This window comes from Momordica charantia, unplaced genomic scaffold (assembly GCF_013281855.1).
Source record: "Momordica charantia cultivar OHB3-1 unplaced genomic scaffold, Mcharantia_2.0 BLBB01000121.1, whole genome shotgun sequence".
NCBI classification, from domain to species: domain Eukaryota; kingdom Viridiplantae; phylum Streptophyta; class Magnoliopsida; order Cucurbitales; family Cucurbitaceae; genus Momordica; species Momordica charantia.
In genome coordinates, this window is record NW_028275277.1 from 1 (window position 1) to 27,836 (window position 27,836).

A 27,836-nucleotide genomic window follows, 5' to 3' on the forward strand; every position below is an offset into this window, starting at 1 on the left:
GCAATATGAAGAGCTGCTTGATTATCACACCAAAGTTTCATTGGAGTGGTGATGCCAAATCCCAATTCAGTCAGAAGCTGATGTATCCATACTAATTCACACACCGACTGTGCCATAGCTCTATATTCTGATTCAGCACTCGAACGCGTACCACGTTTTGTTCTTTTACTTTTCCAAGAAACTAAATTACCTCCGACAAATACACAATATCCTGAGGTTGATCTTCTATTTCCTTAGAAACCTGTCCAATCAGCATCTGAAAAACATTCAATATTAAGATGACCATGATCTTTATATAACAAATCACGTCCAGGAGCACCTTTCAAATAACATAAAATATGTTCCAATGCATCCAACGGTCAGTCGTAGGAGAATTCATAAACTGACTCATAATACTAACTGGATAAGCTATGTCTGGCCTCGTAACCGTAAGATAATTCAACTTCCCTACTAATCTCCTATACTTCTCAGGATCTCAACAACTCCCCTTCCTTTGTAAGTTGTAAATTAGGTATCATTGGGGTACTACGCGGCTTAGCAGCTAACTTTCTGTTTCAGTTAACAGGTCAAGTACATATTTCCTCTGTGATAAGAGAATCCCCTTCTTGCTCCCTTATTACCTCAATTCCTAAGAAATATTTTAGCACTCCCAAATCCTTCGTATGAAATTGACTATGAAGGAAAGTTTTGAGTGATAGGATGCCTGATGAATCATTACCAGTAATCACAATATCATCAACATATACAACCAGTAAGATAACACCAGACTCAGTTTGTTTATAGAAGACGAATGATCCGACTTACTCTTCTTCATTCCAAAGTTCTCAACCACCTGACTGAATTTCCAAACCAATTGAACAGAGCATAGTGAACAAACCAATTGAACTGAAACAAACGAACCAGACCAGAACCGGTATAAATCAACCAAACCAAACCGTAATGTGACGAACCAGACCGAACCGAACTGAACTGGATGAACCAAACCACTTGAAACCAAACCGGTTGAACTGGGCCGCTTGAACGGATCAGATGTTTTCTAGAACCAGAAACCCTAAGTGCTACCCCACGACAACCAGAGGGGCAAAGGCGATTGGCGGTGATGGAAGCGCACGGCAACTAGCGGCGACGAAGGTGTGAAGAACGGCGAGACGAAAACCCACGAATAGCAATTGGAAAACAGCAGCGTTGGCGAATCAACAAACGGCGGTGGCTGGCAGAAGTGACCCGGCAGCGGCGGCGGTGGTGGTGGTCGGCGGCGACCGGAGGGGGGTGACGAACGGCGGCGGCGGTGGGCGGTGGTGGGCGGCGGTGGGCGGTGGTGGGCGGCGGCGGTGGGCGGGGGGGGCGGCGGCGGTGGGCGGTGGGCGGCGGCGGTGTTGGATAGCAATGAACAAAAACCCTAAGGCACAAAACTCTAATGGGCACAAAACCCTAATGAGCGTAAAACCTAATGGGCATCAAAACCCTAATAGGCAAGGCAAGAAACCTAAAAAACCTAGAGCTCTGATACCATGTAGAGACTAAGGTTGGAGAGAATTCAATGTTAAGTATTCTCATTATTAAAGTCTATATATATAGACAAATATACAAGTTTGACCTAATCCTATAAGGGAAGGTAAATGACAAATTAATATTAATACAAGAATATAAAAAATATACTAATATATACTCTAACAAGGAACATGAAATTTTTGTTTAGCAACACAGACTGTAAGGATACAACCTGAGTAAAAAAGAAAAAAACAAACCAGAAGATCCATAAATTTTCAAAATGTTCAAGAGTTAGGTACATGATGCGACTAAATTTATTCCTGTGCCATTATTATGGACGCCATTTACACGTATGCAGTGCACTAATATACAAGCAAGAAACTTGCAGTTAAATCCATAACCTTGCCATTAACACAAATGTAATTAAAATCACAAATTCACATGCCATCATCCTCTCCCAAATAAAGAATGAAATCTTACTTAATGCGTATTTCCGGATCAACTGGGTGATGCTAGAACTTTGGGCAAACGACCAAGCTGAAGATTACTATAAAAGTCAACCAGCCCAAATAACTGGTTCATGAATGGTCAGCCTCCAAGATTTCTCATTAACCTATCATGACAACCAAGGTTTTCATGAGGTCGTGAAGGTACAGTTTCTTACTTCGTCATTCCAAATATTAAAAGATCATGCATTACCCGCACGTAAATGTATGGAAAGACTTGGATTCCAACACTATTCTCATTCTGCATTGTTACTGTCATCTTGAACGCAGGGTGATTTACATCTGTGGTTTGATCAGGAGCCAACAACACTGGCATCAATGTCAGAGGGAGTTGGTTATCGAGCTGCAAATTACCCAATATAACAAAGCTTAAAACCTGAAAAGCAGAAAATTGTCAGTCTGATTCATAAACCTCGTAATCTTAAATCTTAATTACTCTAAGCTAATCGGCCAGAAAAAAAAGGACTAGCAGGAAAAAAAAACCTTGGTGATACTGTGAGGCCCCCGGTCGTAATTACTTACTCTAGGAAGGGTAGAAAAGAGAATTCCCCCACTGACAGTCACGACCGTGGGCCTCACAGATACATGCATATAACAGACCAAGCTACAACAACCAGTCAACCAGAAAAAAAAGCTCAGTAACAGGATAAACCCTCACTCATAACGTTTGTTCCTGGTTTTATTTATCACAGGTAAGGAATTGTCACAGTAAAAAATTAGGTCAACTGTTCCCAGTGAAGAAACCAAAAGATATCATCGTCAAGGGGGAAGGAAGAAAGGCAGTGCACCTATTTGTCGCTCCACCATCATATCCAGTTGAATATGAGATAAAAACTCTCTCCAGGTACATATAAGCGAGCTCTTTGGCCTGGTCTATAATAGAAACCCCTACAACTCCTAACTCAACTATAAGCTCAGTAGGCGCTCCTGCTTCACTATCCTGCACTGGTCCCTGCATTTGAGACCTCCAATTTCTTGCAGCTGTTATGTATCCAATCTCGTCATGAGAGTCAGACTCCAAGTGTTGAGCGTCTCTAAGTGTAACTACTTTAATATCACCCTCTTTTGCTACATGGCAACATAATTCTGTTTCACCATCCTGTAAGGAGCATAACCAGCACTATCATCAAGTTTCCAAACTCCTATCCTATTATCACCATTAATCTTAGTATCTAAGAAATGTAGACTATAAGGATCCTCCCAACAAAAATTTGTTGTGATAGGGGTGGCAACAATATCCAAGCCTCTTCACCAAATCCATTCTGACGTATGCTGATTGTATTGCCAGTTCTGTTCTCAACCCTGATCAATCAAAGTTTTTGCTCAGTTAGGCACTACACTGAAACGTAAACATTGATACAAGTATGTAAACGTACCTGATCGGCCCATCTGTTGATCCAACACGAAATACAATGATAAAACGTGATCCTTCTTCATAGCCACGAATTTCCATCCTCAAAAATGTACGAGTACCATCATATCTCCGCAAGACCAAAAATATGGTATCTTCCTTATTATTTCAAGAGGAAATGACCAACTGGTATCTTGTAAACGGACCTACAAAGCAGATAAAAGTGAACACAAAATAAAATTAACAAATGGATATGATTGCATAATATAAAAGTTTAAATCAATCAATGTAATAACATTTTCTTGGAATACTTAAAAATAGCGGAGGAATAACAGTCATGAGAGAGAAATATATGAAATAGAGCTATAAGAACATTTTTTCCTTTTATTTATTTGAGTACAACTATAGGAAGTTGACTGACCTGGAGTTTATCATGTCCATCAGTTTGTTGAAATGCAAACGAAATTCTCGAATCACATGGATGAAGAACTTTTGGTTCATCTTCATTGCTTAACTTAATGAAAATAGCACGACCAAGCCGATTGGTAAAGGTCATGAACGGGCGGACACAAATCACCTGAAATCATATGGTTGTGATTTAAGAAAGTGCATAATGTATTCATTTTCAAAACTAAAATAAATTACCTTGGTAGGTACAGATTGATGGGGGCATGGTTTTGTAGATATGAAAAGCTGCATGCACTTTCCCTCATCATCATAAGCATAGAGATCTACGGACCCGTCCTGCAGACAGAATCAAAATTAATGAAAATAGTTAACCATTTTAGAAAGACAATGAGAAACAATCATGAAACTCTTACCATGTCCCCTAGAGGAGATAAATCTTTAATGGGTCCAAACTGATTCTTCCCTGTTTGATTAATTGACACAGAGAGGCCAGCAAATTAAAGTTCAGAGCAGAAGCAATAGTGTACCCTTCGTGTATTTCTTCTTCAGTTATTTCCTCGGATATGTCAATATTACTTTTGGACTTAAATGGGAGATAAATCTTTCGTGAATGTTTCTCCCTGATATGTCTACAAGATGGAATGTAAGAGGAGGACATCTAAAAATGGAAAACCAATATGGTGCGTATAATCTGATTATCTTCTCGAGGAATGGATGTTCCTTGTTATGATTTTGCTCAAGAATGACTTGAACGATCCTGCAGAAACCACACTCATGTTGGTATCCATGAAAATAAACTGAGAAAGCAGAAAAGGTAGGGGTAAAAATAGAACCGTCCAGTAATTGAACTTCTTAAATTTAATGTTCTTGATGGAACTCCATGAGGGTGGGATATAAGAACTGCTTCCTGTCAAAAGAAAGGAGGATGAAAGAAAACATCGGCACAGCAAGAATCTCTAAAAAATAAACTCATTTAGCAAGATGAAAGATAACTTAATTTACATGTACAGGAAGCCATCCTCTCTGCGGGAGGAGTGACATGAACAATGGATTTCTGATATCAGCATCATAAAGCTTCACAGTTTTGCCTGGATGAAGGATTCCTCTGGAGCAGCCAATGAAATGGCCACTTTTCTGTTTTTCTAGAACGGAAAACTCTGTCACAAGTGGAAGGTAATTGGTAATAGACAATGGAGCCTTGATAACAAGATTCCAGTCCTGGATAGGGTCAGAGTGTATATCTTTGGAAATTTCCGATGCTTGTATGCCTAAACAAAACCATAATCTATGGGAACTACTAGATGAAGTTCCGCTTGTCTGAATACAGTACAACAACTCCTCAGATTCACTCAGGGTGGAAACGCATATATCAGGGCAAACATTGGGCCTATTAGCATCCTCTTGATTAGGTTTATCTACAATTGAACTCCAAGAGTACTCGTCACAACTATTAATTGTGGAAGGCCTAAAATGGAAGATATAAAGTCCAGAATGCGTCAGTGCTGATAAAGGCAGGGGAACCTTATCACCAGGCTTCAATTGTCCTATGGATATTTCCTTCTTTATATTATTCATTATCTGTTTCCTACTTCTGACCCACCTCCTTTGCCTCGCATGGTTTACAGATTTCACAGAGTTGGAAGAATCAGGCCATTTTAGACTTTTAACATCTGGAGCATAAACCCAACCATCAGCAGCAGTACTAGTCCTCTTGTCCAAATGCCAATCATCAATCCATTCCCAACCTGATGGTAGGTCAACTCTTGATGTCGCCTGCACAAGTGAACAAAGGATTAAAAGGCAGTCAAATAAAGGATATTAATTTTTTTTTCCATACAAGAGACAAACTTTTGTATAATTCATATAATTTTTTTTGTGAAGCAAAGTCGAGCCACTTAACCCTATTGGCAAAAGTTTTGAACCTAAAGATCAGAAAAACGTTAAATCATCCTTCAATTGCAGGTTGCTAGAACAAAGAAAGGAGTATTTGAATGATAAAGAAAGTATGTTCTGAATCTTTTAAAAGAAAACAAGTAGTAGGAAACTAAATCAGTCAAGATTCTAATGGTCCTACTATAAAAGGCTGACCAAGCGGACAACTGATGTTCATGAACAAAGGATAGTATCAACCTCTTACGGGAATAATTGTATATCTATCCATCCTTGTTTTGACATCAGGTTTGCCACGAGCCTTGTCATTAATTTTCCTCACATCACTTTGTATACATCTTCAATTATTCAAATAGCAAATAGTTTCACAGAGGCTCTACCTAATGGTAAGTTAGGATTCAAATAAAGCTTGGGTTGATTAACATCCACAATCGCACTTGAGGAGTGTTGAAATATGATCTTTGATGCTTTTCTTCAGCCCCACCCATTACCACCCATTACCATTGATTTTATTGCCGTTCCCTTTCTTTTCCAATGCATAGCCAGATACTCCGATGATTTATTTTATTCATCATAAATTATAATCAGCTTTCCTTCCTTATAACAAATTCTTATCTATGATCAGGCTAGGCTTATTTATTGAGGGTTTGAATAATGCTTAAAAAGTGAATGAATGGCCATAATTTCCTTCTTTCCTTTTCTTTCTTCTCTGTTACCTTAACAACAACAATAAAATTGTCAATGATAAATAACCCCTATTGCAACTATTCAACGACCATACATAAAGTTAGAATATGGTCAAATGACAATAACCATGAAAATTCTGGGGTGGACGAGAGAATAATATACAAAAAGTAATAGATAAATTATAAGAAAAATACACTCCATCAAAGTTACCTGACCATGCCATATCAAAGAAATAAATATAAAGCACATACGTTTCCAGAAATGAATGGTACAAAATATAACTAAGTTTTATGGATAGGAATGCCAGCTTAAATTCCACCAAACATGTAATAACATGTGAAGTTTATTTTAATCATTTTATTTGAACTACTTATTTTTCAATTGATCACAAATTTGAATTACACTTTCCTATTTTACAGATGTAAAAGCAGCCTGCCTAGTTATCTTAAGATAAGAAGCACATATTTTTACCTCCGTGACATTCCTTCTGAGCAATCCCGACTGGATTTCAGACAGCTAACCCAGCCATCAGTGGGGTTGTACTTTTCAGTCTCATAGAACTCTTCTGTTACAAACATGTACTATCAGCTCTTAAGCCATCAGAATTAGTGATCTCATCCAGCAGATGCATGCTTTGCTCGCAATGTTTGGACATGAGGCAAACATCAAGCATAAAATCAGTATTGTTCTGCACAGATACAAGAGACCTAACTGTCACATATCGGCTGCCATCCTTGATGATCAGTTGACTGGCAATGACATCATTGCCTAAGCGCCAACAAGCAGCTGGTGTAGCATAGTTTAGCCTAACAGTAGTCCAAGGCCCAGTCCTGCTTGGACTAATTTGAATAAATCCAGATTTTCTTCCTTTACTTGAGGATTGATTAATGTTTTCAAATTCTGGTTTCGGCGACAAAAGCACAGTACAACTTATTCTTCCACTGAATTTGCATGTTTTGCCCTGTGATATAATTTTCATAGGTATTATACACTAGAGTTAGACCTTGTAAGAATACCAGATGAATGCCGAAGAATTAAATTTCAAACAAGAATATGAAAGTTACCAGTTCAGGTGATGCAAGTTCTATCCAGCTGGACCTATCCATGTAATCACGCACATAAAGTTCATCCTCCAAGTTCTGAGCTATTTGAGTTAAAGGGGCAGAAAAGAATCCAGTAGGGTGACCTGTAGACATGTTGTGGAAGGAAGATTACAGTTACATTGGTAAAATTTTTAATTAGTTTACTACATGAAAAATACACAAAAAAAAAAAAAAAAATTTCATTATGGTTAGATATCCAATATATGAATTACATTTACCCAACCCATCAACTTAAACTTTTGGGTTGAGTGGTGGTTTATTAATATCAATAATATTTTTTGAACTTCTTGGCTACCAAAAAATTAGGAACGAATAAATTAAACAGATTTACACAGTTGAAATGAGACAACGTGACAAAATCTTACAATGCAAGATATCACAACCAGAACTACATAAACATATTTATATTTTAAAGTTAACACAAATAACTACAATGTTTTTTTTCCTTGAAAAGAATTTTTATTTCCAAGAAATAGAAATACCTTGCATAAAATTAATAGAATAAAGAACATATCTTATCAAGTCCTTTGATCAGCTTCACATAATGCCTAATGGAGATGATGCGACACCCATGAGTTAGAAAGATACCTTATAGATATCAGATTACACATTTCCCATTCCCATCTTTCCTCTTTATTTTGAATTAAAAGATTCAGATCGGAAGAAACCTATATTCTACAGTTTAATATTCTTGTTAAGAATTCCAGTTCTAGAGTGATTTGAAATTCATATGAGTTCAATTCAATGTCCCATGGTGCCACGTTAGCTTCTAAAGCCATAAATGGAGAAGTTAACCGCAGTGCATAAGTGTGTGCAGGATCTAATATATTTGAAACTGATATTCATATGTGTTATTCACATTTTGCCTTCTTTATTAGATATGAAGAAATTATACCTATGAGATAATAATTATAGAGTTTCCAGTATCCTCAAAAAACAGGAAGTGCAAATGAGAAATATGAATCTCAATATTTCCATGCAGTAACATAATTCATTACCCCATAAGTGGCAAATCGTAGAGTTAAACATAAATGTGAACCAACTGGCTATAAGGTCAAGTAATATCAGTGAGAGAAATTTCTAGGTCATCTATTTATTCCCTTGCTTAAGAGAACTATTAGCACATTGAGGTACCTTTTCCCAAATCCGTTACTATCAATTCCAGCACGTACTTTTCCTGTGTAATTTTGGAAAATATGTACAGCATCAGGGAAGCACAAAGAGAAGGTATTGATAAAGATTGAAGGCATCTATAAAGTCTGGAAAAAATTATAAATTTTCTGATGCAAGGAAAAAGCTTGTTTTTGGTTGAGTTCCTCCAAAATATATTTCGTTGTTTTTTTCAAGGAAACACAAACTATTCATTGATAAAATGAAAACTTACTAAGAAATTGCAGCGACATACATGGAAAAAGGGCAAACTACTCGATACAAGGACAAACCATAATCCATTTGCTTGACCTAAGGAACTAAACAAGCCAAAAACAAAAGCTAGAACTTAAAAAGATATTTGGTTGTGATCCATGAAGACAGCACAAATTTATAGACCCTCATTATCATTTAAAGAATCAAGACAAAACATTATTGATTGGTATGTGTAAATGATGTATTCGGTAGTTACTATTAAAGCTTCTGTTATTAGCTTTTATTTTAAAACCTATGTGTTTTAATTTTAGTTTTAACCCACGGTAACTTGGTTTACCTTTGTTAGTTGTAAAGCTTAGAATCCTATAAATAGGTCTCAACTCTTTCAATAAGATTCATTCTTTCATTCTTAAAACAAACACTCTAGAGCTACATCAGTAAATCATCAATATACTACCTTTTTTAATCCTAATTTTTAGCAAGTCACTGTATTTCAACTTAGTCCTCGTTCAAATTGACTGACTAGCTAAAGTGGCTGTCAAGAACCCGACAAGAATCCTACTAATTCAAGTTTTACAAATAATTTTGCTTTGCAAAATACCACACAGTTCACTGTTTCAAAACTACGACTGTGAGTGGATAAGAACTGCTATAGAATTTCTTTCTAGTAAGCTTTCAAATTCTTTCGTATTAGTTATCAATGACTACTTTCCAGTCTTCCATTCTTGTCAATTTGAAGAAGTTAAATGTCTATATTTTCTTTGGATGGTTATTTCAGAGGTCGGTGATGCCTCTCACAAAAATTGGGGAGTCCTTTTTTTTTTAACAAGAAACAACTTTTCATTGATATATGAAATGGGGATACAGGCTCTCAAAGGAGCGAAAGAAAAAAGAAAAAGGGAAAAAAGAAAATGCTGAGCACAACGAGGAGCAATACAAATTAAATGGAAATTAGAAACCAAAAATCACTAGTGAAGAGACCCAAAAACAAAGAGGACGAGCTTCAATCACCCAGATAATGAATTTGAAGGAGTGACCACTAATAATGAACTACATGCAAAAAAATCCAACATACAACCAAAAATCTTCACATCACACCATCTTGATCATTCTCGCTCTTTCAGAAAACAAAACTTTGTATTTTGCAATAATTAGTCAATCTCCCTCTCATACTTTGCTTGGATCTCCAACTTTCTTTTAGCAAATTCTTCTATGCACAAAGTCCTTTTCTTCGTTGATATTTTCCAATGGATAAAACTTGGCTCCTCACCCGTAAGGAGGAACTTTGTCTTTTCTACCATTAAATATTATTTTTTGTTTTAAAAAAATAATGAGTTGTCAAATAATTAATGGTAGTAAGGACAAAATTCCTCCTTACTATCCTTTTCCAATTCCAACTTTAGCGAGTATTGGAAGAGGAGTGACATGGAGAAGAAGAGGCCATATTGTTGCTTGCTGAGGAGGAATGAATAACCCCACCATTAGACATGAATAATACAAAAATCTGGAAGGAACTTGACCACAACCAACACCCAAGGCCAATTAATGAATATCTTTCTAACCTCTCTAATACCAAAATCAAGTCCGTAGAAGATGGAAGAACACAAATGAATGCTGAATTTCAAAGGACTACACCAGCAGCCAATCTTAAATGAGACTCCTCGAAATACAACTAGCCAACCAAGCATTAATAGAAAGCCAATCTTAAATGAGCCACCATCCAACTAAGCATTAATTAAGAACCATGGGAAGACGTAAAGTCTTGAAAGTCTAAATCCCTTCTTCATTAATATGAGAGAGAAAGAGGAAGCTGATGTTAGGATCCCAAATACAAGAACCTAACAAGAGCTAAATGCAGAAGCTATTTTGAACCAAAAGTCAAAGGGCAACCCGTTTCCACCGGGTATGAAGAATACTGAATGATTAACTCAACCCCTTCCTTTTTACTAATCTCATAGAAAGCCTATTTCTAATTTTGGAGACGAGCTTACAAAGCTCTCAGTAGCTGAAGGGGTTTAAGTTAACCTTAATAAGGCTTTCTTGGAGGAATGAGAAGTAGTTAGTAAAGATTATTCGGATAAGGTAAATGTTCTGTCCATTGGCACTATCCACACCACTAACGAAGGTTTGCCTCTTCGATCATCTTCCATAGAATTCTCGGATAATGATTTTGAAAATTAGCATGACGCAATCAGTATTAGTAGTTTAGACTCTTCTCCAAAGTCAAACATCTCAATCGAGGACTTTTCTGAGCATTCCTATGCGGACGATTTTCAATCTTTTTTTAACGAACAAAAAGATGAGAAACCTGTTCTCCCACAACAAACAACCATTCCTTCCTTTTTTGAAGTATTGAGGATTACTCTTGTCCCAATTGAGTCTGTTCTCTGAGTTTTATGTTGTTCGAAATGTTGGAATGTTCTCAGTTATGCCTTCTGCAGATTTTAAAGCTTTGCAGTTTTAGTTCGGTTGGTTGGTTGATGAGGTTTTCAAAGTCTTTCTCCAGCTTGCGGTTTGACATTTAGTGGTTTATATATGGAGGCTTTTTGAAGACAGCATTGAGGCTTTGTATTTGAGCTTTTCTCCTTATTAGTATTTTGGCTGCGGTATGTTCTTGTGCCCTATCTTCTACTTGGTTCTTTTTGGAGTTTTGGTCTTCGTTCTTGGTGCTAAGGAAGGTTTTTCCCTCATGCGGTTGTTGTCCCTGGATTTAGTTTATTTTCCCAAGTTCGACAGCAAGCAGTTTTTCTGAGTTCTGTTTTAGAATACTTTTATCTCTTTTGAGCTTGTATTGCTCTTGTTGCAATATTTATTCGTTATTTTTCTATTCTTCTCTCTTTTATTTTCTTTTTTCACCCCCTTTGGGGTTTTGTATCTTGAACATTTTTCCTTTTCATATATCAATGAAAAATTGTTTCTTGTTAAAAAAAAGAACCTAACAAGATAACTACATTGCAATATCCAAAGAGAAATTACAATATCAATAGCCTTTCGGGAGGACTATCTCTCTCCCAACTCTATCAAGTTCCTCACCAAAATACTATTCTCCAAGATCCCATTCTCCTCTCCCTACTACCCCTATTTATAACAAGTCACTCCTAACTAATTACCATAATTGCCAAATTCAAAGCTTCTCAATGGTGTGCTCGTTCTGATATTTTCTCTTCGTATTCCCCTAGTATGATTTGTATGAATTGGGAGACCTTCATGCAATGAATGAGTTATTAAAGCTTCTTTTTCTGTCTCCTTTTCAAGTCTCTTCTCATCTCCACGGTTACTGAAAAGACTTTGAGTTTAAAATTCAATCCCATGCATGGACTCAACAATTAATTCATCATCTCCTGATAACAATATCATAAAGTGCTCCTTCGGTTTCCTCACAGATCACAGCCTCTTTTTCGGGAGTTAATGGCACCACAACCTTTTCATTAATGATACCCTCTGACTTTTCCAAGACACTTCGTCAAAAGAGAAAGACCTTTCATCTTCTCTTAACATCAACCTTGTTGGTACAAGATTCAAAGAGTTTTGTTTAAAACCACCAGACATATGATTTGAAAGTCTATCGCCTTCTAATTCGCACTAAAACAATCCCCAACTTCGGATCTTGAATTTCAGCTACAGCTGGGGAGTCCTTGAAACTTGAGAACTTAATTGAGACTCCAAGGAGCACCGGGTTTTTCAAAGAATCATGGGAGATCATATTATGTGCTTCAAGTCGTCATATAAAAGAAAATGTATAGCTGGGATTTATAGAGGCTTGATAACAAAGGAAGGTTCACGAAGGGTATGATGAGACTGCAAAATGACCCTTGTTCCACGCAACTAGATTGTATCTGTATGATTTCATTTTCTAAATAACCACAACTATTCTATCTAGTTATATGATTGATGTGTTGCACATACAAGAGAACATTTAGATATCTTTTTTTCAAATCTCTCATCAGTGGTATTCTCCCTTGAGATTCAACCTTTTGAATCATGACCACAACTACCAATCTGCATATGCCTAACAAGGATTTAGCAAAAGAAGAGAGCGAAAAGGAATTAATAAGGTTTTACACAAATTTCTACCATTTCTATGGAAGAAGTAAAATGTGTGAACATGCAAAAAGTAAATCAACTCTTTATAAGATCAATTTCCACTTCAATCATTCAAGGGAAATGATGGAGGGAGTCCTTTTCGAGTACATTGGTCGCCTTAGTAAAAACCTGTCATTAGGGTATGAAGATGGTTTACCATATGTATTTGTGTACTCGAACTCTTTCTACCAACCTATGCATTTTCCTATCACGTCAAATTAGATGATCTATTAATCCGATTAATGGAGGACTGTAAATTGGTCCATCTTGCAGATGTTGCTGGAAGTACTTTAACATGCTACTATCGGATGGAGTAAGAACTTCAAAAGTTCACGATTTTACTTTCAGGAAGCCATGCCATGCAACTGAATGAAAAAATTGTGGGTTCCTGAAGGTGACCTAAAATCCTCCCAGAAAAATCTACTTTGTGAGAAGGAAAAGACCCATCTTAAAGTTTGTTCATAGAAATGCCATTGTCTTCCTCCTAGATAGCCAATGCTGGTCTTAAACAAACTTGAGCCATTCTATCTCTTTGGAAATAAATTTGCTATGCTTGCTGTATTTTTGACAAGGTCATGTCAATTTAACTAAAATTTGAGTTCAACATGTTGGGTGAGAATTTGGATATGGTCAAAGATGAACCAATTGAGTTATGTTCTAGTTGGCATGTCAACTTAACTAAAATGATCTACGACAACAAAGAAAATATCAAACCCTCTCCAATTTCTCAGAAATCTCAACATATAATTCGGAGACAAAGGAGATATATTCTGTTATTCTTGTAGTTGTCAATGCAGATAATTGGTTTCAATTGGTCTAACCACAAGGTGAGAAGAGCATGTCCACAATACATTCTATTATTCTAAAATATTGACATTCCTCACACTCAATTACAAAATTGCAGAACCAGAGTTAACTTAGAAAAGTTGCATTTAATCAAGTTATAAAAATTTGAAGAGAACATGAATGGGATAAGGGATTAGGCTACCTCCTGTACGATGATTGCCTATATAAAATAAAACCCAACCCATACATAGTTTACTTTAAAAACAGCAATAATTCACCCCAAAAAAAAAAAAGAAAAAAAAGAAAAAAGACTATAAATTATAACAAATAATCTGATTGAATAGCCATGGATCACTATCAACTCGTGTAAAAGTAAATGCATACAACAGTGACAGTAGCTAATGTAAAGTAGTGGATAAACAAATACAGATACATTGAATGAATAAATATGGTACTCACCGGGGATTCAAGTTTGAAAAAGAATATTTCTTTCCAATAGACCAAGTTGATCTCTGAAGATAACGAGTGGTTTGAGCTGCTTCCGGACGTGCGCGCACTCTGTTGATGCTGCAGTTCAGTAAAGACCCCTTGGAGGGGAGTGAGACGAACAGCTACTGTATATTGGTGAGCAGCTGGTCCTTCAACCCTTGGCAACTGTATCAGATGTTTGTCCAAGTCAGATGAACAAGTTCAAATAATCGTCTATGCAAGGAATATATTAAAATAAATGCTAGAGGAAAAGATCTTGACAGTGTAATTGATGAAAAATATATATTATACCTGTCCATCAGAGATAATTATTGTTACCATTCTTCTGTCTTTTGTAAAACGTTTTCCTTCCAAATGTGAGTCTAACATATTCTTCGAAACAGGAACTTTTAAGGGCTTCATGTCCCCTGAAGGCATCCTTATTACATTTTGAAGACCGCGTATCTCAGTAGCTTGGATGTATATGTCCTGACCAAGTTTATTTTGTGGGATGATATAATAGTCTCTCTTGCCATGCAGATTGCCAATACGTTTTCCACCAGAAGTGGAAAACAACGAATCCTATATAACAACTCCCAGGAAAAGAAAGGAAGAAAGAGGATAATGGTCAGTTGGGTTACTACTTGACAGAATGCAAAATTGTAATCATAAGAAGAAAAACATGTACTCTTTTTTTGTTATTCTCATGAACATGCGTAAGATTGATCCAGCTTGCATATGCTTGAATGAGCATATTGACATTAGATGCTGAAACATTCAAATTTAGATCTCTTGCTGAGGTAAGACGCAACTGAGAGGCCGATCCAGGGGCATTTTGGTCGTAGTGGTACCTGAAAGGAACCAGACTAAGTTAATCATTTAATCATGCAAACCTGAATTACTGATTTTGTCATGGGTGTTCTCTTGATGAAAAACATTCTCAATATTTTTAACTCCATCAAGAAAATCTTCCACATTAAACTTCCCACTTTAAATCAATAATTCAATCCTTATTAAAAAGAAAATTTGAAAATCGGTAATTCAATCCTTATTAAAAAAAAATTGTACTTTTTATCGCAATGGTCTGTGTACTGACTGCAGTAAATATTCCAAATTTCTGTAATCTTTTTCTTACACAAAAGGCCCTAAACTCTTGAAAGCTTAACAGAAGGACAAAGATAAAAATATGTAACCATGATTACATTGCAAATAATCCAGTCTCAGATGTACATAGGCTAAAATTCTGGGCAGTTTAGAGAAACAAGCAAAGAGAAATTTTGTAGGAAGTTAATTAAAGGGCTAGCTCGATTGAAGATGCAAAAACAAGGCTTCGTGAATATTGAAAACAAAGTAAACCACAGTTGTACTTGAAGAATTTTTGGGGGTGGAGATTCAAACTCGTGACCTCTTAATCAGAGATATGTGCCTTAACATGGATAATCAAATTAAACTTCTAATTTTTTCAAAATGATTAATCCTTTTGGAACTGATAATAGAAATAGTTTTTTTTATTACTGCTAGGCTTATTTTATTTTATCAACGGTAATGAATATTTTTTTAGGGAAAAGAAAACTGTTCCTGAATCATGAAGCAACGGACCTAAATAGACTTTGTAATTCTAGAAATTTATGATTTTTGGAATGCCTTTCTATGTTCTGCATAATTTTTTATTTTACTTGTTGTTTTGTTTTTTCTCATTCCTTTTTTGAGTTTGTATCTTTGAACACTGCGCTTATTTCATTTCTCAATGAAAATTTGCGTATCTTCTTAATAAAATATATATATATATATATATATATATATAATAGGAAGTTGAAAAAATAGTATTGGCATAAAAATAATAATCTTCTCAAGATAATTACCTTAAAAATCCATCTACAGGTTCTACAAGTGGTTCCCAGGATTCGTACTTATCATTGTATGATCTGGCTGCCAAAGAGAAGCTCACAACGGCATTTAAGTATCCTTTTCTTCCATGAAGACTAAACCCCAACCCGCTAAAAGATATATTGAACAATGGAACCATCTGCCAAAATCAAGAATAAAAATTATGCAAAAACAAATCAATAAAGAAGCCAAACTCATTACCTGCAAATAATGCAATCTAAGAGACGTATCAGTACAGCCGCAAGTCAATTCATAATCAACTAAATGCGCAAAGATGGTTCATACTTTAAATTGAAGAATGATAATTAAGAACAGTGAAATTTCAGCATTTGCCTAGAGTCATATACATAAATCAGAAAAAATACAATGAATCTTAAAAAGGCACTAGCAGTTCCTAGAATCTACGCTTTAAGCTTAAAAACATAAAGTACTCTACTTGAAACAGCTGGTAGGTGCTAATAATGAGCCACACTCAATATGCCAAAATTTATTAAAATTTAAGTTCTAATATAATAGATCTTATCTCGGACTAAACTGCCAAAATTCTTTTGTTCAAATATGCCGTATGCACAAGAGAGTTTAAAATCTTAATTCAGTGATTTTATGAGGAAAGGGTTAATTCTTTCCATAGGAGTGAAAAGGAAGGCCGCTTCCAATGCTTTGGGCAGGGATTACTTGAACTTGAACCTCGAAGTTTTTTTTTAACAAGAAACGAAATTTTCATTGATAAATGAAAAGGAACAAAAATTGTTCAAAGATACAAATCTCCGAAGGGGTGAAATGGAGGGGAATGAAGAAAGAGAAAAAAAAAAAAAAGAGATACAAACAACCAAACTTAATAAATGAAGCTTAAACATTACACAAAAAAAAACCTCCCACTTAGACAAATCATGCTAGGAGAATAATTTTGCAAAGAGATTGGAGAGAGCACCCCATTGTGAGGCTTTGAACTTAGCTATACTGAAGCATTCAAAAGCTGAGCGGCTTTTCCCTTCGAAAGTACTTTGATTCCGCTCAAACAATAACTCGGATATAAGCGCTTTAAGGCCGTTTACCCAAGGAAGACTTGCTTTAGGCAAAAAGAAAGGACCAAATAGCAACTGAAAAATTGATGAAGATACTGACTTGTCCTTTACCCAAGCTAAATTGAAGTCATTTACCCAAGCTAAATTGAACATATGAAAGAAAAGATCCCAGTAAACAAAAGAGAAACAAATGCGCTTGGTCTTCGCAAGTGGCGGCACACAAAACGCATATAGAAGGTTGGAGGAGCATGTTAGGCAACTTCTTTTGGAGAGTTTCGGAAGTATTTACTTCCCCATTAAGGAGAATCCATGCTAGAACATTCACCCTTTTTGGGCCGCACGAATTCCACAATCTTGAAACAAATTCCTTAGGCAGAGATGAAGAACCAACTCTAGGCTTACATAGGGAGCCTAAAAAACAACTTTGTTGATCTATCATTCGGACATTCAAATGAGTCTAAAAAACAAGTTTCATAATTTTTCAACCAACACGTTATTTTTTATGAATTTATGAATTTTTAAAATTTAAAAAAAAAAAATAACTAGATGTTGAGAAAAATTCTAATTTTTTGTGGGCAGCGTTCTTTTGTGATGTTTAGGTCCCAGAAAAAAATTCAGATCAATCGAAGTTTTCTAGATATATTTTCTACAATCTTGGGTGTCGGGTGGCCATGGGCGGGCATGGGTGGACTTGGTGGATGCAGCATGCCTTGTGGTTAGTAATAGCCTCCACGTTACATGGAAAAAATTGAACAAGTTTGATAGCACTAAGCGGATGTGTCATTCCTTTGCCTATCTTATAACAACCACGACACTAAAATAAATGAGTTTTATGTGTTGCGAGGGACGAATAAAAGCAACGAATGACGTAGTGTATTGTGGCAGCAAGGCCACTCTACTCTGTCACTCATAGTACCCTTTCGTGTATTTAAGCCGACAATGATAGCATTCTAACATTTTGTGGGCAACGTTCTTTTATGATTCTTAGTTCCAAAAATAAATATGACTACAATCACGCTTTCTACATATAGTTTCTAGTGTGATGGGTGTTGGGTGCAATGGCGACTACACGGGTTGTGGATTGGTGTGATGTGACTAAATTCTTACAATCTTGTTTCACCATGATCCTCCCATCGCTTTCCAGATATAGTTTCTCGTGTGATGGGTGTTGGGTGGGATGGCAAGTGCAGCGATCGTTGCTTGGTGTCACGTGGCTAAAACCTTACAATCTTGGGGCACCACGCTTCTCACATACAATCTTAAAATATAAAGTACAACTTAGAGTTTGCACGGATTTAAAAGGATTGTCCAACAAATGAAGTTTTGTGTGGCGTGCTGTGGGCGGAAGGGATGTTGCTGCGTGGTGGGCGCGAAAGGGGGCGTCGGTGGGCATGGCGCGAGGGGGTCGGGGGTGCGGGTGGAGGTGGGTGGGCGCGTGCGAGAGAGGGCTGGGGGAGTGGGGAGCGAGAAGAGGTGGTGGCAGGAGCGCGCGAGTGGTGGGGCGCGAGCGCGGGTGGCGGTGGTGGGCGTGGACCGCGCTTGTAGGGGGCGCTTGGAGGCGTGGGCGCGCGCAGGGAGCCGGTGGCGTTGGGCGCGCGCACGCAGGGGGGCGCTGGTGGGCTTGGATTTCGAAGGATAACCTCCAATGACTTAAGTTATGCGTGGTGCGCGCGCGGGCAGTGCGCTGGTGTGCGTGGGGCGCGCGCGAGCAAGGGCGCTGGTTGGTCTGGATTACGCAAAATAACCTCCATTAACCGAAAAGGATTCTGAAGAGTTTAAACTCCATTTCAACTAATCCTCATCATCACAAAGCTAAATCAGATTTAAACATGACAGCAAGATAAATATTCTTCCAATTCTTCATCCTTTAGCATTCTCCTAACTTCAATTCTCTAAGAAGAAGAATGTGAGTCCCAAGCATCACGGACTGGTACAGAAGGAGAAGAAGAGATCCAAAATAAGGATGGAAAAATAGAACTCGTTTGCCATTCTTAACCCTGAAAAAGGTGAAGTTTGCCACCAACGACCACTGTTTTTTAATGCAAAACCATGGACTACGACGACTACCAATTTTTCTCCCAGAAACATTCCAGTTAAAACGGTCAATACCATAAATGCTTGCCACAACTTGCCTCCAAAGAGCTGAAGTTTCTATACTAAACCGCCAACCCCATTTGGCTAGCAAAGCATGATTTCTATACAAAAATCTCCCAAGACCCAAACCACCTTTTTCCTTGCAACGAGAGGCAATATCCCACCTGACCAAGTGTTTCAATGTACTCTTCTGACTATATCCCAAAAAAATGATCTCAAACCTTGCTCAATTTGTTTGCTAATAAGAACTGGCATTTGAAATATTGATAAAAAGTACAATGGCTTTTGTCCCTTAAGCTATCAAAGGCTTTGCAAGTTCCTTTTCAGGAAAAGTGTTAGTCTTCCTTCGAGACAAGTAAAGAGGAAAGGGCTGAATTAGTCTATTGGTATTGTAACAACCCGTATTTTCCAATACGGTCATTCTGACAAAATGTGAAAGCGTAAACAACTAAACACTAAATTAACGGAAAGACTTCTTTATTTAATACGATACTATGACAAAAGATAAGAACAAGTCCAACTTTGAAAAAAAAAAAAAAAACCTACACTATAATAAAGCCAAAGAATAACTACAAGAACTAACTAAGTTATCATAAGCTAATAACAATGGAAAATACTAAAGATTTCAACTCCTCATGCCAGAACGCTATTCCTCAATCACTATCTGAGTAGTCACTTGAACATTTCATCTGAAAACATTTAGAAAACAGAAAAAAAAAAAATAAGTACAAAAATACTCAATAAGCAATTTCCATATCGAATTTCGAAATTCATTTTCCTTTCAAAACATTTGTAAACAAAAATACGAACAAATCAAAACTTTTAAAGTCCTTTAAAATGTTTAATACAACTTTCAAAACTTTAAAAATAAACTAGATTTTCAAAAACAAAAGTCTTCAAATAAGATAAAATTTCCAGTCAATCAAAACAAACTTCTATTCATTCAAACAAACTTCAAATCCTTCAAAACAAACTTTCTTTCACTCGAAACTTTCAAAGTTCATTCTAAAACACTTGGTACAACTTTCAAACTTTTGAATAACTAAATCATTCAAACATTCAAAACAATCTTACATTCATTCATACTTTCAAAATCAGGGTGGAATGTTGCATTATTTGGGTAGCCTACAGAACATATGTGGTTACCCGTCGGTAACACCAAATCAATCAGAAGCTTCTATCAGAGTTGTCGAATTAATATCGACTAGGACAGAGTTGTCGAAATAATATCGACCAGAACAGAGTTATCGAAATAATATCGACCATTACTTAAGTGTGAGGCCATGTGAGTGAATAACACACACATGAATCTTCATTCCCAAGGAATGCCAAACCACAAAAGTGTCTTCCCACAAATAAGCCAGAACAGAAATCCATCAATTCCAAATTAAGCTACTACCCCAAATAAGCAAAACGTTCCTCCAAACAAAATCATGACATGTCTGGATAGCTCTATCAAATCAATCAAAATATCTTTCAAATAAAATGCAAAACAAATACTTACTTTCAATATTAAATTAATTCAAAACATTGAAATAATTTAAAATAAACTTTATCAATCTTCCAAAACATGATTTCAAATAATTCACAAATAAACAAAATATCAATTTCAAACCTTTAAATAAATTTAAACAAAACTTTATCAAATCATTTAAGAATACTTCAAATACTTTGCAAATAAACCTAATTTCAATTGCCAAATTAGTTTTCAAATCCATAATAAAACTTCAATTTCATATGCAAGATATCAATTTCAAATCTTCCTATCAAATCCAAAATACATTTTAGTTTTTTGAAATATGACAAATCACTTACAACACTTTTCGAAGGGATACGGTAAATCACTTACAATACTTTTTCGAAGGGATATGATAAATTACTTACCTCTTTCAGAAATCCTACGAATCTAATTTACTTCTTCCTTGTTAGTTGTCAACTTAGAGGCCTAGAAACAACCAATATCCAAAATCAATTCTTAAATCCTATCCAAGGATTTAAAATTCAACCAATTACTAACTCAAATCTTATCTACCCAATTTTCCCATTCAAAACACTTTTTTATGTAAAATAATTAGGAAAGTATGGATTTGGGGCTACAAAACAAGATCTGAAAACTAGGTTAAAAAAGCCTCTAAATTCAACAATAACAAATTTTAAAATTAGAAGAATCGATATAAATCAATACGAACTAAATTTACAAAAAGTTTCTCAATAAAACCAGCTTAAAAACCTTCTAAAAAATTGAAAATTTGGGGATCTTAAATCTGAAAAATTTTCCGTTTTATAAAATAAAACTTCCAAGAATTTTCCATAAAACAATTAACAATTTACTAATTTTTATAGAAAAATGAGATCTGAAAACCGTATATAAAACCTTTAAAACTTGGTAAAAATATATAATTTTTCATGTAAAAATCATAACAACAAACTATAATTTATAGGATACAAATAGGTAAACTTTTTATGCAAAAAGAGTCTCAAAATAGCCCAAAAACAATCTCATAAATAAAAAAATTCAAACCAAAAATTCTGGAAAATTTTTAGGGCAAAAGTCCTTAAAATATTTTATTTTAAAAAACAAAGCCCTCAAAACTTTTCCCAATAAACTGAATTAAAGAACTACAAATCAAGAAAAATAAAACTAAAACAATGAGAAGAAAATCTTACCGATCTTTGAGAGAAAATACCAAACTCTTCTTCCTTTCTTTTCTTTTTCTCTTTGAGAGAAAACTAGGTCTAACAGTTTAAGAAAATAAAACCTAAGGTTTAAAGGCTTTTATAACAAACCCTAATGAATCCTTATTTAAAAAGGATAATAAAAAGATAAAGATTTAATAAAACTCTTTCTTTTTATTTTTTAAATTCTAAGAACAAATTATCTTTTAAAAATAATTTCTAAAACAAAAAAATGTTTATCTTTGAGAAAATAAAAGAAAACAACTAAAAAATAATAATTTAAATATATGTATATTTATATATTATTATTATTATTATTTTGGTTGTTACAGGTATTCTTCATACCAGGTGGAAAAGGGCTGAATTAGTCTATTAGTATTCTTCATACCAGGTGGAAAATGGTTGGCCTATGGTTTTCGGTTCAAAATAGCTTTGGCATTTAATTCTTGGAAAATAGTAGGGCCAACGTTGTCTATTTCCTTATCAATGTCCACGGCTTTTCTGACCAAAGGGGTGCTCAACTCACCCATCACATACTCTGAGGCAATGGAGCTATCCGGGGAGAATTTTAAATTGATAGTGGTGCTTTTGGCTAAAGACCAAGAAAGAAATATTATTTATCACTTCCCCACTGAAGACACTGTAACATGATTAATTGATTGAAGTAAAATTCTTAAGCTCCCTCCTCCCTCTGAAGTTTCTTGACCTGCTCCCCTCGACTCAACTGCCCAGGATGTCCTCCTCTAATATCCCTAGCCCAGTCGAATCTTCTTTTTTCTGAACAAGAAACAACTTTTCATTGATATATGAAAAAGAAAAATGTTCAAGATACAAAACCCCCAGGGGTAATCTTCTTCAAAACATGTTAGTTGAGGTTCCTTCGATAGTATAACTCATCAAAGTCCAAAGTTCAAATTTCAAATCATTTCAGTTTACACAGTATCCTGGATGAAGGCTAGAGAATTCACCATTAGAGGGAGAAGAAATTTAAGCATTTTCCTCGAGAATTCCACCCTCTTTGAATCAGACTTCTTATTGTTGAATTAGTTAGAAGTTTAGATTATGTGGACTTAGTTAGAAGTCGTTTTAAAGTTGTTTAGATTTTGTGTTTAAATTTAGCAAATAAATCTCCTTTTTTGTTAGGGAAGTTAGGAGGTTATTCCTAGATTTTGTTTCCTCTTGTAGCCTATATATAGTGTCTCTATTCCTCATCTTTGATCAATCAATTTCAGAATTTATTTCTTCTCTCTTTTCTCGTGTATGTCTCTATGGTGTCTCTATTCCTAGTTCTTAAGAGTGAATAAACCACCACTCAACCCAAAAGCTTAAGCTGATGGGTTGAGTAAATTTAATTCATTTATATGGATTCTAACACTAGTTTTTATGGTATCAGAGCTAGGTTTAGATTGACACCAGAATGGTTAAAACAGCCATGATGACTGATGTGCGCAAGGATGAGAGTTCCGAAGGATTGAATACGACCTCAATTTCTCTCCCTACAAGCACATCCACGACACCTCACATCTCTATCTCTGAAAACACTTCTCTCCTATTAGAGTATAGATATTTTAGTATATTTTATATTATTGTATTAATATTAATTTGTCTTTTACCTTCTCCTTATAGGATTAGGTCAACCTGGTATCAGTGTTTTCGAGGCGCAAGGCGCACCGCAAGGCGACGAGTCCTTTGATCGCCTTGAGGCGAGAGGCGATACAAAGACGACGCCCGATTGAAGCGAGGCGCACCTTGATAAATAAGTAAAAATTATATATATAGTGCATAAATTACCTTAAAAAAATCAATACCAAAATAGTAAATGTCAACAAGATGCATAAAACAACCAAATTCTATAAATTTAGTTCCAAATAAAGACAAGCAACATTAAGAAATTGTAGAGTCTGAAATAGAACAAAAAGTAAATATAAGTAATCAAAGCTCATCATCCTCATCTAAATCTAAATTCTCTTCATCTTGGACGTCCTCACAATCTTCCTTTTCCAATTCTTCTTCTTCTTCTTCTTCGGTGTCATCATCATCATCACTAACCACAACTTGCACTGATTTTCGAACTCTTGAAGTTGTAGGAGCAGGAGTAGCAGGCGACTTTCCTTTAGATCTTACATATGTTCTAGTTTGCCTGATGGGTTCTCTAACACCACTAGCCTCGGCTACATCTCCCCATGTGAGGTCGTCATCATCAAAGACCAACTCATTTTCTTCTTGACCATCTTCTTCTTCGAGTGTTCCGATCAACCATTCATTACTTTCATCAATATGATCCAAAGTAATTGGATCAAGTTGGTCTTGTAGAGTGTAGCGCTCTTTAAGTGCTTGGTTATATTTTATATAAACCAAGTCATTAAGACGCTTTTGCTCTAACATGTTCCTCTTCTTGGAATGAATCTACAGAATTATTAACGATGTAGAGTCAAAAGTGGATTTTTCAATCTTCAACTAACAAGGGAAAAACCAAATTATTCTCACTTACGTGTTCAAAAACACTCCAATTGCGCTCACAGCCAGAAGTGTTGCACGTTAGACTAAGGACTCTCATGGCTAACTTTCGTAAAATCGGAGCATTAACACCATAAAGAGACCACCATGCAGCTGTGCACATATTAAACAAATGATTTAGAATTTTAGTAGTTCAAACTTAAATATGTCTATTAAAAATTTAAAACTAAAAGTAATAAATAATGTCATTACCTGGTGTTTTAACACCCCTCGTCCTTATTGCTACATTACTCGAAAACATGCCTTTTGCTTCATTGTACAATTCTAATTCGATTGAACATTGAACTTGATCATCGATAGATGGTATTAATCGTTCTATAACTTTGATCAGACCATCCATGACCTCAGGATCTTGCATTATTCTCTCTTTGTTGTCATAAAAAGAGATGGATTCAAATAATATCCGGCTGCATGTAAAGGCCGATGAAGTTGACAATCCCACCTTTTATCAACAATCTCCCAAATCGGTCTATACTTCGCCTCATTTCCATTAAAACCACTCTTAATAGCCTCCTTTGCCCTATCCATAGCTTCGTAAATATAACCCATAGCTGGTTTATCACCATCTACTAGCCTCAACACACGAACTAAAGGGCCCGATGCTTTCAAAGTATACACAACTGAATTCCAAAAAGATGGCATCATAACGGTTTCAGCTGCTCTCTTCCCCTTTGGGTCCTTCGCCCATTTAGAGGTGGTCCATTTCTCAGAAATAAACATCTTCCTCAAATTGGCTTTATTTCTGTGAATACTGGCTAGGGTTAAAAATGAAGTTGCGAAGCGAGTCACTGCTGGTCTTACCAATTCATGTTGGTTAGTAAATTCTCTCATCATGTTTAGCACGTACAAGTGGTTGTAAATAAAACCACTAAGTGCCACAACCTTCCGAAGACACCTTTTCACCTGCTCAATCTTTCCAATATCCTCCAAAATTAAATCTAGACAATGAGCAGCGCATGGTGTCCAATATAGATGAGGTCGCTTGGCTTCTAAAAGTTTTCCAGCTAGGACATAGTTTGAGGCATTATCCGTCACAACTTGGACAACGTTTTCTTCTCCAATCTTCTCCACCATTCCATCTAAGAGTTGAAAAATCTTTTCTCCAGTTTTGATGCATGAAGATGCATCGATGGATTCCATAAACAACGTTCCAACAGATGAATGAACTAAAAAGTTGATTAGTGTCCTATCCCTCCTATCAGTCCACCCATCTGACATCAGCGAACAACCATTTCTCTTCCATTCTACCTCATGATCGCCCATAAGATTTTTTGTGTACTGTACTTCTTTTTTCAAGTACGTTACTCGAGCTTCATGATAAGAAGGAGGTATCAAACCAGGGCCAAATTGCCCCACAGCTTCTAGCATCACTTCAAAACTTCTCAAGCGAATAGTATTTAGAGAAATACCTGCTTGATATATCCAACGCATGATGAATTGCACTGTAGCATCTTTCCCCTCTTTATCATATTTTTCAGTAATAGTTGATTGCTTCAACCTCTTCAATCGATTTCTATCATCAACAACTTTTCCAGGATGTTGATACACAAATTTATCTATTGGCCCCTTTGGTCGCGGTGGTTTTAACACTGATGGACTACAAGAGTTACTACTTCCACTTCCACTTCCAATTCCTCTCCCTCTCCCACCCATACTACTCACATTATCACCTGTGTTTATTCTTGTTCGCTTGTTCATTGGGGTTGATGTTGATCCAGATCCACTACCACTACCACCAACTACTTCCATTTCATCTTCATCATCTTCTTCAATCAAAGTTAAATCTTCATACGTTGGGAGGGCATTACTCTCTTCCCTCACATTAGTTGGGCATTTCAAACATGCCTTTACATTTCTATTTCCCCCAACCAAATGGTTTGTTGCTCGGCAAACTCCACCTTTGGTAATTTTTCCACAAAACACGCATTTGCACGTGTTTGTATCTTTTGGATCATCCAATATGATGTATTGCCAACCGGGATGCTTGCGTTTGTTTCCACCTTCTTCCATCCTAATATAATTCAAATTTGGAAGATAAAAAAAAAAAATGTAAAGGAAAGACTAAAGAGCCACTGTGAAGTGTGAAGAAAGCCAAAGATTTAGAAAACTTTTGTGTGAAATAAAAGAGAGGAAACGAAAAGGAGTAAATGAGATATAAGAAATTTAAAAAAAAAAAAAAAAACCTACGAACTATCGCCTATCGGAGTGAGCGGCGGCGGCGGCGGGGGCAGACGGCGATGGTGGTGGTCGGAGACGGGGCTGGCGGTGGCGGGGGCAGACGGCGACAGTGGTGGTCGGAGATGGGGCCGGCGAAGACGACAGTGGTGAAGGGTAGGTTGAAGATGAACGTGGAGAGGGAGGCAGATGGGTTTCGTTGTCGAGAGGAAGGGAAGGGTTTTTAAAAACTAAAACCCTATAAAAATTAAAAAAAAAATAATAATAATAAGACGATCGCCTCCTTGAAGGAGGCGATCGCCTTGCCTCAGGCGACAGGCGCGCCAAGGCGCCCAAAGGCGAGCGCCCGATTGAAGGCGCTCGCCTGGGCACCCTGCGAGGCGCACCTGGGCGAAAACGCCTCGCCCCTCGCCTGAGGCGAGCGCCCGGGTGCACCTCGAAAACACTGCCTGATATATTTGTCTATATATATAGACTTTAATAATGAGAATACAGAACATTGGATTCTCTCCAACCTTAGTCTCTACATGGTATCAGAGCTCTAGGTTTCTAGGTTTCTTCTAAAATTTTTGTGCCCATTAGGGTTTTGATGCCCATTAGGGTTTTGTGTCCATTAGGGTTTTGTCCCTTAGGGTTTTGTTTATTGCTATCCAACACTACGACCGCCGCCGCCGCCGACCACCGCCGCCGCCGACCACCGCCGCCGCCGTCGTCACCGTCGGTCGCCGCCGACCACCACCACCGCCACCGCGGCCGGACGCTTCTGCCAGCCGCCGCCGTTTGTTGATTTGCCAACGCTGCTGTTTTCCAATTGCTATTCGTGGGTTTCGTCTCGCCGTTCTTCACACCTTCGTCGCCGCTAGTTGCCGTGTGCTTCCGTCACCGCCAATCGCCTTTGCCCCTCTAGTTGTCGTGGGGTAGCACTTAGGGTTTCTGGTTCTAGAAAACACCTGATCCGGTTCAAGCGGCCCAGTTCAACCGGTTTCGTTTCAAGTGGTTTGGTTCATCAAGTTCAAGTTCGGTTCGGTCTGGTTCGTCACATTACGGTTCGGTTTGGTTGATTTATACCGGTTCTGGTCCGGTTCGTTTGTTTCAGTTCAATTGGTTTGGTTCACTATGCTCTGTTCAATTGGTTTGGAAAATTCAGTCAGGTGATTGAGAATTTTGGAATGAAGAAGAGTAAGTCAGATCATTCTGTTTTTTATAAAAAATCTGAGTCTGGTGTTATCTTACAAGTTGTGTATGTTGATGATATTGTGATTACTGGTAATGATTCATCAGGCATCCTATCACTCAAGTCTTTTCTTCATAGTCAATTTGGGAA

At 36.7% G+C, this 27,836-nt stretch overlaps 2 protein-coding genes and 1 pseudogene across 2 annotated transcripts in view; all 3 read right to left on the minus strand.

Moving 5' to 3' along the window:
- Positions 1 to 2,718: 2,718 nt before the first annotated feature.
- The window catches only part of LOC148207649 (uncharacterized), a 51,372-nt gene continuing 26,254 nt past the window's right edge, over positions 2,719 to 27,836 (minus strand). The window contains 20 exon segments of the mRNA XM_088118387.1: positions 2,719 to 3,110; positions 3,113 to 3,217; positions 3,220 to 3,299; positions 3,374 to 3,512; positions 3,515 to 3,554; positions 3,770 to 3,925; positions 3,994 to 4,092; positions 4,170 to 4,252; positions 4,255 to 4,374; positions 4,377 to 4,513; positions 4,590 to 4,663; positions 4,759 to 5,539; positions 6,814 to 6,913; positions 6,916 to 7,294; positions 7,398 to 7,519; positions 8,571 to 8,613; positions 14,130 to 14,324; positions 14,451 to 14,720; positions 14,827 to 14,989; positions 16,001 to 16,164. Of these exon segments, the coding sequence (XP_087974513.1) occupies positions 2,719 to 3,110; positions 3,113 to 3,217; positions 3,220 to 3,299; positions 3,374 to 3,512; positions 3,515 to 3,554; positions 3,770 to 3,925; positions 3,994 to 4,092; positions 4,170 to 4,252; positions 4,255 to 4,374; positions 4,377 to 4,513; positions 4,590 to 4,663; positions 4,759 to 5,539; positions 6,814 to 6,913; positions 6,916 to 7,294; positions 7,398 to 7,519; positions 8,571 to 8,613; positions 14,130 to 14,324; positions 14,451 to 14,720; positions 14,827 to 14,989; positions 16,001 to 16,164 (3,642 nt within the window).
- Positions 23,652 to 25,104, minus strand: LOC111024254 (uncharacterized). The gene is made up of 3 exons (XM_088118386.1): positions 24,530 to 25,104; positions 24,312 to 24,430; positions 23,652 to 24,226 (listed from the first exon to the last, which is right to left on the minus strand). The coding sequence occupies exons 1-3, from the start codon at positions 24,693 to 24,695 to the stop codon at positions 23,753 to 23,755; spliced, it is 759 nt and encodes a 252-aa protein (XP_087974512.1). The 5' UTR covers positions 24,696 to 25,104; the 3' UTR covers positions 23,652 to 23,752.
- Positions 25,044 to 26,347, minus strand: LOC148207650 (uncharacterized; annotated as a pseudogene).

What these genes read in the sequence shown, in the direction of transcription:
- LOC111024254 (XM_088118386.1), bottom strand. Translation starts at nt 24,695, where the DNA reads ATGCAAGATCCTGAGGTCATGGATGGTCTGATCAAAGTTATAGAACGA. An exon ending in GAGGGGTGTTAAAACACCAG is followed by an intron (nt 24,431 to 24,529) that starts GTAATGACATTA and finishes ATATGTGCACAG; the next exon opens with CTGCATGGTGGTCTCTTTAT. An exon ending in ATTGGAGTGTTTTTGAACAC is followed by an intron (nt 24,227 to 24,311) that starts GTAAGTGAGAAT and finishes ATAATTCTGTAG; the next exon opens with ATTCATTCCAAGAAGAGGAA.